Below are 13,340 nucleotides of genomic sequence, written 5' to 3'. Positions count from 1 at the left end.
GCAACTTTGTAAAAATTGCACACTGTTAACAAGTTACATTAATTTCAACTTTAGTATCAAGTTGAGCTTAATGTAATGAGTTGTTTGATTACCTTACAGTATGAACATAATACCCTGGGGTTGCTCACCAAATTATAGGCCCTGGGTACCATACACAAGGGGCTTTTAAGTTAGCTTTATGCCAATTGGGTATAAGCCAATTAAACATACACGTTTTAAGGTCCGAGCACTGGCACAAAGGTCAGTTGGCAGGCCCCCCTGGTGCACGGTCAAAAACCAGCTGCCTCAGTTCAAAAACTGGGGGTGACCATACAAAATGAGGGATTTCCTTACAGACTTTCCATATAAGGCATGCCTTTTGGACCAACACTCAGTGTGGCACTCTGCCAGGAGGAAGAAACTTCATCCAGTGGCAGGCCTCTATTACCACCTTTCTTGGGAGTTGTTCACATGTCCCACAGGGGTTGGGGGGGGGGGGGGGGGGGCGGGGAGTAGGTGTTGGGAAGGAACGATGTCTCATGGCAACCCTTAGTGAATGGCCACTGGAAAAGTGGGCAACAGTCTCACAACTTTCTGAAACTTGCTTGTAGCACCAAGTTACATTCATTTTGACTTGTTCATCAAGTTGAGCTCAATGTAGTGAGTTGGTTGATACTTCGGATTACCAACTTTTCTTGCCCCATTGAGAAGCAAGGCCAGCAGGCCATATCGGGTGTTTGCTTGGGAGGCTGGAGGGCAGGTTTGGTTAGTGGGGGCCTGTTTTGTAGCAGTTTTAAAAGCACTGCAAAGTGTGTTGCATATTCAGCAGTTTTCAGGCAACAGCAAAAGTGTCCAGTTAACTCTTGACGAATATTCCTGCTGGGGAGAGATGTGATTTGTGTCTCGTGGCAGTTTCAAATTATCTGGGTAGCAGAGGGTTAATACGCCTGCTGCAAAGAACGTGTACCATGCATATCAAACAGCATTTTTATGTGCAGGTCAGTTACTGCTTTTGTCGACGAGATTTTGTTACTGTGTAGCTCAAATTACAATCCTAATCTAGCACAGTGAGCCATGACCTATGACCCAGAGCGGTTATACCACCCCCCCCCCCCCCGTGCCTTGAGACCCTCACAGGCGAGTAGTGCGCTTTATAAAACCCTCATTGATTGAACTGCCATAAAAAAGCTGCATGGTACAGGTTAGAAGAGTTACGTTTTTTCCCCCCAAACTTTGATTATCCGGATGTTGTTAAAAAAGTTCGGGTAGAAATACATTTGTATTATTAACGTCAACCCTAACCACTGTTATACTCAGTCAGAATACGGAGTGCGCTTCTCCAGACCAAGCAGTCTTGAACAGTGCCCCCCCCCCCCCCCTACGGATGACATGTGAATCCTACACCTTGTAGGCCCCTTTGCCTTAAGTAACATTTTCTATACACTGACATACAGAGATGATGCATCATATGTGTATGTGTTGAAAAGTACTCGGACACCCTGCACTGGTATGAGAGGTGCTATAAAACAAACATGTGGGAGAGGGGCGATGATCGAGAGAGGAGGCGCTGTTTGAGGGCGACAGTGAGGGAATTATTGAGGGGCCCCAACAAAGGTGGCTGTAACCCGGTGAATGGTAAGGTCACCATGGACTATGCTGGAAAAGCGTAAACAATTGAATATAGAATGACAAACTTGTTGTAGAATGTAGCATTCCCCCCCCCCCCCAACTTTTCTTTGGGGGGGGAAGAACCTGCCCCCCCCCCCCCCCATTGTAGTGATCTGCCTCCCTGCACCTGTATGCACCATAGAGGGGCTGGTCTGACAATTTGCCTGGGCTGCTTTGGATTGAGTCCGGCCGGCTTGAGAAGTTAGCACAGACGAGCGGTCAGTGTCTCACTCGGTCCTTTACCGATGGGGCTGCCCATCGCTCTCCCACTGAAAACAGCCGCAGGTTTTTACTGTTCCAACAGGTTAACCTCATGCTGTACCTCACGAGAAGGCCGCAGCCTGCCTTGGACTCGAAGTGCCTGTCGTAGGGGTGACTTGGACACCGGAGTTTGAGCCAGCTCATTGCTTTAAATGATGAAGTGGAGTTAGCAATTTAAAACTGCCCTTCCGTCTGCGATGGCAGGCGAGGACCCATGTTTGACAGTAACCCACTCGGGGGTGGCACAGCAAGTGCTACAATCCCAGGCCCTGAATGCCACTGGTACCAGATACAAGGAACTTGCGTTAGGCTGCGCCAATCGCGCACAATCCAATCAACCATGTACCCTTTTGAGTGTCAGAGCACATGCCTGGGGTTCTGATTAGCAGGGCTTTGGGCATTTCAGAGCCATTACACAGGTGCCTAGCAGTCAAAATGGGAGAAGAGGGGCGCAACCTGCAAAAGGGCCGTTTCTGCACAGTGGATCACACACAAATACCTGTTGATGTGCACAGAGCGAAAGTCTGACAACTGCTTTAACTAAATACTAAGAATTTGTACCAACATGGCCATGGACCTCACCGGTGACCCAGATGGAATGCAACTATACACATACATCAACCCCGACCCCCACCAGCTCCGGTGTAAACCCACCCCCACACTCCCGAAGCAAGGCCCCCACTCACCTTGCAGCCGTGAGCAGATATGATGCGGAGATCGGCAGGGATTCGATCACCGCCCTTCACCTCCACCAGGTCACCGACCACAACCCCCTCGGCGTTGATGCTCAACTTCTCTCCGTTACGGATGACCAGAGCTTGCTGAGATGGGAGGCAAGAGTAGGGCAGAGATTAGGGTGGACGCAGCATCCCCGCCAGTGCCTCGCGCCTTTAGAACCGGGTGCCAGACACAAGGGGCCTGCCCATTCTGCGTCTTTGAAGAAAGCGTTGCTGCATAAAGGCGCAGGGCTGCGAAGTGTGCACAGGCATCATTGTTCAAGGGTCCAGCTTGCTGAAGCAGAGCAGAACCGGAACTTACAGCCCTGGGAGCAGAATCCAACAGCAAGCGCATAGAGTGAGGAGGCAAGGCGCTTAAGGTCATACCCGTTTTGCTGCGCAGTCTGGGACTTGTACCCGTTTCTTCCCATAAAATACCTCAGGAATTAAAGTTCCAGAATGAAACGACTCCACTATGCTACATGGGCCTGAGTTTACAGAGGGGGCGATCATCACCCCCCCCCCCCCCCCCCCCCCCCCGCCAAGTACTGCGGCTTCCAAGGGATGGGAGCTGCCTTCCTATCACCGTGAAAGAACAGACACAGGCAGCCAGCCTAGATCCCACCACGAGCAGACAGTGTGCAAGCTTCCCCCCCCCCCCCGGGCCATCTCCCAGACTCTGACCGAGCACAGGCACCGACTGTCGGTCACTGCTCACACTCGGTCGTGCCAGCCAGTCACACGCGCCCTGCTCACCTGAGGCACCATGTTCTTGAAGGATTCCATGATCTTCGAGCTCTTGGCTTCCTGGTAGTACGAGAAGCAGCCGGTGATGATGACGACAGCTGATAACACCACCCCGAGGTACAGCTGTAGGGAAAAGCAACGAGTTAGGGTGCGGAATACATGGGGCCCCCCACACTGAAAGAACCAAAGCGGAGCACAATAGGACAGGATCGATGGAGACCGCAGAAAACACCAGCACCGCCAGCTTTCCACAGAGAAGCACAACCGAAAGGAAACTAACGACGACAGATCACTCTCTATAAGGGGGAAGAAACAGTCAGGGAAGAGTGAAAGGACTAGGGTATATACATGCAGCCTTGAGAACTATCACACCACAGCCTGTCTGCAAGCAGGGTACGCAGACAGGGGGCAGTGCAGTCCAGCACACACTACGAACACCAAGCACACAGGCCGTAAGAATCAGAGTCCAAAAAAATACAAGCATCACAGCACATCCTGTGTTCAAACAGGGTGAGAACACATCTGCAGCCAACACAGTCCAACAATACACCCACACCAAGCCTCACAGCACATCCTGTGTGCAAACCGGGTGAGACCAGAGCTGGAGACAGCACAGTCCAACAATACACCAACACCAAGCATCACAGCACATCCTGTGTTCAAACCGGGTGAGAACACATCTGCAGCCAACACAGTCCAACAATACACCCACACCAAGCCTCACAGCACATCCTGTGTGCAAACCGGGTGAGACCAGAGCTGGAGACAGCACAGTCCAACAATACACCCACACCAAGCCTCACAGCACATCCTGTGTTCAAACCGGGTGAGACCAGAGCTGGAGACAGCACAGTCCAGCAATACACCAACACCAAGCATCACAGCACATCCTGTGGTCAAACAGGGTGAGACCAGAGCTGGAGACAGCACAGTCCAGCAATACACCAACACCAAGCATCACAGCACATCCTGTGAGCAAACCGGGTGAGACCAGAGCTGGAGACAGCACAGTCCAACAATACACCAACACCAAGCATCACAGCACATCCTGTGTTCAAACAGGGTGAGACCAGAGATGGAGACAGCACAGTCCAGCAATACACCAACACCAAGCATCACAGCACATCCTGTGAGCAAACCGGGTGAGACCAGAGCTGGAGACAGCACAGTCCAACAATACACCAACACCAAGCATCACAGCACATCCTGTGTTCAAACAGGGTGAGACCAGAGATGGAGACAGCACAGTCCAGCAATACACCAACACCAAGCATCACAGCACATCCTGTGAGCAAACCGGGTGAGACCAGAGCTGGAGACAGCACAGTCCAACAATACACCAACACCAAGCATCACAGCACATCCTGTGTTCAAACAGGGTGAGAACAGAGCTGGAGACAGCACAGTCCAACAATACACCAACAGCAAGCATCACAGCACATCCTGTGTGCAAGCAGGGTAGGAACAGAACTGTAGGCAGCACAGTCCAACAATACACCAACACCAAGCATCACAGCACATCCTGTGGTCAAACAGAGTGAGAACCGAGCTAGAGACAGCACAGTCCAACAATACACCAACACCAAGCATCACAGCACATCCTGTGAGCAAACCGGGTGAGACCAGAGCTGGACACAGCACAGTCCAACAATACACCAATCACACAGGCCGTAAGCAGCAAAGTCCAACAAAACACCGCGAGCAGCGACAGGAGCTGGAGAGTAGAATGAGTAGCAGGAGTAACACACAGGGCATTCTCACAAGCAGTCATGAAATCTGCCTTGAGCAAAGCGGATGACCGTCCTGTGACTCGAGGCAGATAGACAGGGACTGTGACCGGTGTCGACAAGCAGCCAGGACAGGGGTCCGTCCCCACACTTGGCCGCCTGCCCTGTGCCCAGACATACTCTTGCACACAGCCAGCCTGCCCCGCGCCCAGACCTACTCCTGCACACAGCCAGTCTGCCCCGCACCCAGACCTACGCCTGCACAGACCTACTCCTGCACACAGCCAGCCTGCCCCGCGCCCAGACCTACTCCTGCACACAGCCAGCCTGCCCCGCGCCCAGACCTACTCCTGCACAGACCTACTCCTGCACACAGCCAGCCTGCCCCGCGCCCAGACCTACTCCTGCACACAGCCAGTCTGCCCCGCACCCAGACCTACGCCTGCACAGACCTACTCCTGCACACAGCCAGCCTGCCCCGCGCCCAGACCTACTCCTGCACACAGCCAGCCTGCCCCGCGCCCAGACCTACTCCTGCACACACTCACATTGTCGTTGAGCGGCTCCTCCTCCGTGGCCGCCTGGATGCCGTAAGCCAGGAAGCAAAGCACCGCCCCGATCCACAGCAGCATGGAGAAGCCCCCGAAGAGCTGCCGGCAGAACTTCACCCACTCGGGGGTGGTCGGGGGCGGCGTGAGCGCGTTGGGTCCATCGCGGGCCAGGATCTCTGCGGCACGGGTGGTCGTCAGACCCTAGAGGGAGAGAGGAGAGACAGGTTCAGCAACAGGCGTGAGGCAAAGCCCTGGCAGAGCCGAGGAGCAGGGGAGAGGGTCAGTCCCTAGAGCGAAGAGAAACAGGTTTAGCAACAGCAGTGAGGCAAAGCCCTGGCAGAGCCTAGGAGCAGAGGACGGGGTCAGACCCTAGAGCGAGAGGGGAGACAGGTTCACAAACAGGCGTGAGGCAAAGCCCTGGCAGAGCCGAGGAGCAGGGGAGAGGGTCAGTCCCTAGAGAGAAGAGAAACAGGTATAGCAACAGCAGTGAGGCAAAGCCCTGGCAGAGCCGAGGAGCAGGGGAGAGGGTCAGTCCCTAGAGAGAAGAGAAACAGGTATAGCAACAGCAGTGAGGCAAAGCCCTGGCAGAGCCGAGGAGCAGGGGATGGGAGTCAGTCCCTAGAGAAGAGACAGGTTCAGCAAAAGCAGTGAGGCAAAGCCCTGGCAGAGCCGAGGAGCAGGGGATGGGAGTCAGTCCCTAGAGAAGAGAGACAGGTTCAGCAACAGGCGTGAGGCAAAGCCCTGGCAGAGCCGAGGACCAGGGGGTGGGGGTCTGTCCCTAGAGAGAAGAGAAACCGGTTTAGCAACAGCAGTGAGGCAAGGCCAAGGAGCAGGGGGTGGGGGTCTGTCCCTAGAGAGAGAGAGAAACAGGTTTAGCAACAGCCGTGAAGCAAAGCCCTGGCAGAGCCAAGGATGCAGGGGATGGGAGTCAGTCCCTAGAGAAGAGAGACAGGTTCAGCAACAGCAGTGAGGCAAAGCCCTGGCAGAGCCAAGGAGCAGGGGATGGGGGGTCAGTCCCTAGAGAGCGAGGGGGGGGGGGGGGGGGGGGGGAGAGAGACAGGTTCACAAACAGGCGTGAGACAAAGCCCTGGCAGAGCCAAGGAGCAAGGGAGGGGTCAGAAGATGCAATATGTCAAATCAAAAGAAGCTTCGTTACTAAGGAAAACAAACACTTCAGTTATCTAGCTCGGCTTGTGCCAAGGCCAAGATCGCAGTGTACACGCAAGTCCCGGCTCTTTCGAGGTGCCTGGCGACAGGCAGACAAGAGACCCGCTGCTCCTGGTGCCAACCACTCCTCTGCACGGCCAGCGTAGGCAGGGCGCCCGGCTCGGTGCAGCGCCTCGAGTCAAGGCCCTCCGATGCAGGCACTTGAGGCGAGAACTACAATGCTGCAGGGTCTCTACCTGCAGCGTAGTGCCCGAACATGGCAGAAGTATAGCGACTTGAAACCCTCACAAGCTCCTCCAACAGAGCAGTAATGTGCCAATGGCGCCCGATGCCGGACTCCTCGCCGGTACTTGGTTACAGGGGCTCTTCCTGCCTTCGATCAGCATTTTACAACGTCTGTAACTGACAAGAGAGCTACAGGTCTCCAGCCCCACTCCGCCGTGAGGCGCACTGGGGTGCACGGGGCCATCCCACCGAATGAGGGTGCACGACATCTCACCGTACACATCGGGATGACGGGGGGGGGGGGGTTGGGGGGAGAAGCGTGCACGCCATCTCGCCGTATACACCAGATGAGGGGGGCGGGGTGAAGAGGGTGCACGACATCTCACCGTACACATCAGATGGGGGGGGGGGGGGGGTGCACGACATCTCACCGTACACATCAGATGAGGGGGGGGGGGGGGGGGTGCACGACATCTGACCGTACACATCAGATGACGGGGGAAGAGGGTGCACGACATCTGACCGTACACATAAGATGACGGGGGGGGGGGGAAGAGGGTGCACGACATCTGACCGTACACATCAGATGAGGGGGGGGGGGAGAGAAGAGGGTGCACGACATCTCACCGTCCACATCAGATGAGGGGGGGGGGGGGAGGAAGAGGGTGCACGACATCTCACCATACACATCAGATGACGGGGGGGAGGGTGCACGACATCTCACCGTACACATCAGATGACGGGGGGGGAGGGTGCACGACATCTCACCGTACACATCAGATGACGGGGGGGAGGGTGCACGCATTCTCACCGTACACATCAGATGACGTTAGGGGGAGTGCACGGTGCATATCCATCACTGTACGTATCAGATAACATGGGCTAAAAGAGGGGGGTCACTGTACGCATCAGATGACATAGCTTACTACAGACACTGGCTGGGGGTGGACTGTATCTTCACGGAGGGCACTGGCTGGGGGTGGACTGTGCGTATCCTTCACGAAGGGCACAGGGCTGGGGATGGACTGTACCCATCCTTCACGGAGGGCACAGGCTGGGGATGGACTGTACCCATCCTTCACGGAGGGGCACAGGCTGGGGATGGACTGTACCCATCCTTCACGGAGGGGCACAGGCTGGGGATGGACTGTACCCATCCTTCACGGAGGGGCACAGGCTGGGGATGGACTGTACCCATCCTTCACGGAGGGGCACAGGCTGGGGATGGACTGTACCCATCCTTCACGGAGGGCACAGGCTGGGGATGGACTGTACCCATCCTTCACGGAGGGGCACAGGCTGGGGATGGACTGTACCCATCCTTCACGGAGGGCACAGGCTGGGGATGGACTGTACGTATCCTTCACGACAGGGCACAGGCTGGGGATGGACTGTACGTATCCTTCAGGATGGACTGCAGATACTGGCTGGGGACGGATCCTAAGTCTTTCACTGTATCCACTTTACACATAATTTACTCAAAGACACAATAAGATGACGGCTGGGATCAAAATCCATCCGCAGTGCTCAACACAAGATACTCTCCAGTTCAGCCACCACCCAGAGGGAAGATACTACCACCACCCCACCCCCCTCCGGAGGCACGCGATTCGTGCACCCTGGGTAGCGGTGTGAAAGCCAAATGTTTTAAAGTCGTCATCACAATCCTATTGGTCTCTACAGAAATGATTGGGGTGTGGGGGTGGGTTACCCACAACTCCAAAGCCTTGAATGAGTGCGGGTAATACCTGGGCTAGGTGGCCACCGAGGTACTAGCCCATCCACTTTATCTGGTGAAGAGCTGGTGACAGGATTCTACATCAAACCATCACATAACAAGGGCTGGAGACTCATACTGGACCTACCCGGCTCAGGTCGGTGCCAAACTTCCGGTGCAGCTCGTCCAAGCTTAGCTTGTGCTCTTCCTGCGGGAGGAAAAAGAAAAACAGGTTACAGAGGAGAGATGGGCAGCACGCCAGGAGGGGAGGGGGAGATGGGGAAGGCCCTCCTCGAACCCACCACCGACAGAACATGCACCAGACAAGTGGCAGCGGTCGAGGTGGCGACGAGCAGAGGACGCAGGAAGCTCTTAATGCAAGGAGGGGTCAGCTGGGATTCAAGCTCTAACCAAGGGGCCACTGGCACACACTGCACTGCCCCTGCCGTGGCCGCAGTCCATCAGGGAAAGGAAGGGCGCGCCCCCACGCGGAACACAACGCAGTGCCCCGCTAGGCGGAAATCCACGCAGTGCCCCCCTAGGCGCAGTGCAGTGCTTCCCCCCCCCCCCGTGGAAATCCACGCAGTGCAGTGCGGCCCCACACGAACACCACGCAGTGCGCTGGCATGTCGCAATCACCCCAAAACGCAGGCTCTTACCCCAGGCCTCAAACCCCGACAGGCAGGGGCGGGGCCGGCAGGCACCTACCATAGACACCTCCTTCTTCAGCTCGTCCATATCCCTTTCCTTGGCCGCCTTCTTGCCCTTCTTCCCTTTGGCGGCATGTTCAGAGGTGGCAGCGGGCTCATACTTATCTCGTCCAGCCTGCGGGCAGAAAAGAAAAAATATAATTTAAACAGAAAATAACTTTCTAAACGTGCGCTGTGTCAGGATTCGGCAGCCAGAAAGGCGTCTTCCATACATAGAAAGGAAGAGGCCGAGGGAGCTTCGCCCAGGCCCAGCGAGGACGGCAGATAAGCGGCGGCAGCGCGCAGAGGCCCCCCCCCCCCCCCTATAAGTCTCGAAGGCCCGTCTGGTATGCCAAGCATCGGGCAGCATGGCTGCAGACTCCTGGCTTCGAGATCTGCTGAAATCAGGGCCCCGGGGCTATCCTGGCACCTCCAGAGGAAGGGCCCCAGTGCTGGAGGAAGTGCCCCGGGACCACCCTGGCGCCTCCAGAGGGCCCCAGTGCTGGAGGCAGGGCCCCGGGACCACCCTGGCACCTCCAGAGGAAGGGCCCCAGTGCTGGAGGAAGTGCCCCGGAGCCACCTTGCATCTCCAGAGGAAGGGCCCCGGGGCCACCCTGGCACCTCCAGAGGCGGGCTCCAGTGCTGGAGAAGTGCCCCGGGACCACCCTGGCACCTCCAGAGGGCCCCAGTGCTGGAGGCAGGGCCCTGGGGCCACCCTGGCACCTCCAGACGGCCCCAGTTAAAGCACCCCTCAAACATCAACCGTATGACCCAGAGTAGCCCCTTCTGTGCCAACTCCAAATGCCCGATGCCCATCATTACAAAGCACCCTTTGAGGAGGTAAGCAACTACGAGTGATTCCCGGTTATTTCACAGGCCCTGGAACACCCCAAGGCGCGAGTCCTCCTCCCATAGGAGGCCGCTGAAACACCGCGAACCAAAGCACCGGGAGGCCTCCGGATTCAAGGCGCTTTGCACAGACAGCAGCTTAGAAGGCAGCTAAGCCTGCGCTCGATGAAGGGGGTCCTTGGGGTGACCTCGAGATGCCGCTTCACACCAGGAGACTGTGCCCACCCACCTTTGCAGCTGCCCCGGCACTGCTCCATCCTGCCAGTTACAGGAAACACTTCCCTGCCCAGTTTGAACCCTGGTTCGCTTCCTCCAGGAAGACCCTGGCGTCCCCTCTAAAATCCACCACATACCACCCAGCCCTGGCCATCCAAATGCTGCCCTGCTGCTGGTCTGAGTTAGGTGGACTGTGAATCATTTCAATAATAATAACAAACTACCAAAGCACTACTTCCAAACCAATAAACCATCATTATCGTAGTGCCAAAGTCCCAACCCTAACCCAGCCAGCCTGGCCTACCCCCACAGCCCTAACGCAGCCATCCTGCACTATGCTAATGCCAGTCTCAAAAAACAGTTGCCTGCGCTACCCTAGCGCCAGTCCCAACCTGCGCTACCCTAGCGCCAGTCCCAACCCCGCCAGCCTGCGCTACCGTAGCCCCACAGCCCTAACCCAGCCAGCGCTACCCTAGCGCCACAGCCCTAACCCAGCCAGCGCTACCCTAGCGCCACAGCCCTAACCCAGCCAGCGCTACCCTAGCGCCACAGCCCTAACCCAGCCAGCGCTACCCTAGCGCCACAGCCCTAACCCAGCCAGCGCTACCCTAGCGCCACAGCCCTAACCCAGCCAGCGCTACCCTAGCGCCACAGCCCTAACCCAGCCAGCGCTACCCTAGCGCCACAGCCCTAACCCAGCCAGCCTGCGCTACCCTAGCGCCACAGCCCTAACCCAGCCAGCCTGCGCTACCCTAGCGCCACAGCCCTAACCCAGCCAGCGCTACCCTAGCGCCACAGCCCTAACCCAGCCAGCGCTACCCTAGCGCCACAGCCCTAACCCAGTTCGGCCTGGACAGTTCCCATTAGGCACAAGGTCAGACTGATTTGCATATGGCCATGTCTGAACTGGGGTGGTGGAGTGAGCTAAATAATGATGATGATTAAACCCAGATCAGTGGACGGGCTGACCCACCAGCCTGCACCACCCTAGTGATTGCACAACACCCCCCCCCCCCCCGAAAAACCCAGCAATGCTATCCTAAACCCACCAGCCTGCACTACCAAAGTGATGGTACCCACTCACTCCGAATACCCCAGAGCTGTTACCCTAGTACTACTATCCCAAACCACCAGTGTGTGCTACCCCAGACATGCTACCCAAACACCGCTATCCCAAACCTCCAGTGTGCTACAACAGCGCTGCTATCCCAAACCGACCTGCTGCACTACCCGTGTGACGCCACAACGCACCCCCCATTCAGAATACCCCAGATCTGCTACCCCAGACCTGCTGTCCCAAACCCCCAGTCTGTGCTACCCCAGACCTGCTGTCCCAAACCCCCAGTCTGTGCTACCCCAGACCTGCTGTCCCAAACCCCCAGTCTGTGCTACCCCAGACATGCAGCACTGCAGTCCCAAACCCACCAGCCTGCACTACTATAGTGATGCTGCCCCACACCTTCCAGCCCGTGCCACCCCAGCACTACTATTCCAAACGAGGGCTGGTGTCCCGAGCTGCAATGTAGCGCTGCTGGCCTGCACTAGGCACTCCCACTTCCTGGTATTATACACCAACTGAGCACAGCCTCTCACGGAGGCCCCTGGCGACCTCTACACTTCCAAGAATTCACTTCTCATTCAGGACTTTGCACCAGGCCCCACCCCCTCGTCACATGCGCACTTCCTTTTGTCCCGGGGCTCCAGCACGAGTAGGCGCTATTGTACATTGTCACCCTAGATGGCAACCTCCGGCGCCCAGCAGCGTGCACGTGACTTTGTGCCAACTCCTCCAGCGCCAACGTGGGAACGTGAGAGCCAGCCGCTAGCGCCTCGAGAGCCCACGGCCGGTGTGGGCAAGAGCACGTGAGTAAAGAGTCCACCATGTGAGATGGACAGGTGAGAGGGATGCTAGCGCCTTGACACCACCATATGGGAGATGGACAGGTGAGAGGGGTGCTAGCGCCTTAACACTCCACCATGTGTGGGTGAGGGACAGGCACGCAGCTCGATGCCAGCACCTTGGGAGTCCACACCTTGTGAGGGATGTACAGGCAAGCGTCCTCCTTCTGCAGGTTAAAGACTGAAGGGTAGACGAGGCACTGACTTCATGGCGCTAGCGCCTTCGCAGCTCGCCCAGTGCGATGGCGAGGGATAGCCATACTCCGATGGTCATGGGGTCCCACTGTTGATTCAGACCGCCCTTGGGTACTACTTCCAGGGCAGTCCCCTCCACACTGCACACCCCCACCTGCCCTCCACCCCTCCGCACTGCACCCACCCCCCCCCCACCTGCCCTCCGCACTGCACACCCACCCCCACCTGCCCTACACCCCTCCGCATTGCACACCCACCCCCACCTGCCCTACACCCCTCCGCATTGCACACCCACCCCCACCTGCCCTACACCCTTCCGCACTGCACACCCCCACCTGCCTGACGCCCCTCCGCACTGCACACCCCACCCCGACCTGCCCTACACACCCCACCTGCCCTCCACCCCTCCGCACTGCACACCCCCACCCGCTCTACACCCGTCCGCACTGCACACCCTCCACCTGCTCTACACCCCTCCGCAATGCACACCCAACCCCACCTGCCCTCCACCCCTCCGCACTGCACACCCACCCGCCCTCCGCACTGCAAACACCCACCCCCACCTGCCCTACACCCCTTCGCACTGCACACCCCCACCTGCCCGACGCCCCTCCACACTGCACACCCCCACCTGCCCGACGCCCCTCCATACTGCACACCCCCACCTGCCTGACGCCCCTCCACACTGCACACACCCACCCACCCCCACCTGCCCTACACCCCTCCGCACTGCA

General features: G+C 57.3%; 1 protein-coding gene across 2 annotated transcripts in view; it reads right to left on the bottom strand.

The window, feature by feature from the left end:
* Positions 1–13,340, bottom strand: part of LOC146799852 (sodium/potassium-transporting ATPase subunit alpha-1) — an 86,973-nt gene that overhangs the window by 28,741 nt on the left and 44,892 nt on the right. For both annotated transcript variants that reach the window (XM_085620746.1, XM_085620747.1), the window contains exons 2-6: positions 9,467–9,583; positions 8,907–8,966; positions 5,647–5,850; positions 3,381–3,494; positions 2,595–2,729 (exon numbers count right to left, since the gene is read on the bottom strand). In XM_085620746.1, coding sequence (XP_085476872.1) covers positions 2,595–2,729; positions 3,381–3,494; positions 5,647–5,850; positions 8,907–8,966; positions 9,467–9,583 — 630 coding nt within the window. The remainder of the gene's footprint in view (positions 1–2,594; positions 2,730–3,380; positions 3,495–5,646; positions 5,851–8,906; positions 8,967–9,466; positions 9,584–13,340) is intronic.

This window comes from Triturus cristatus, chromosome 8 (genome assembly GCF_964204655.1).
Source record: "Triturus cristatus chromosome 8, aTriCri1.1, whole genome shotgun sequence".
NCBI classification, from domain to species: Eukaryota; Metazoa; Chordata; class Amphibia; order Caudata; family Salamandridae; genus Triturus; species Triturus cristatus.
The sequence above is the reverse complement of the archived record's forward strand: the minus strand, read 5'-3'. Positions and strand labels throughout refer to the sequence as shown.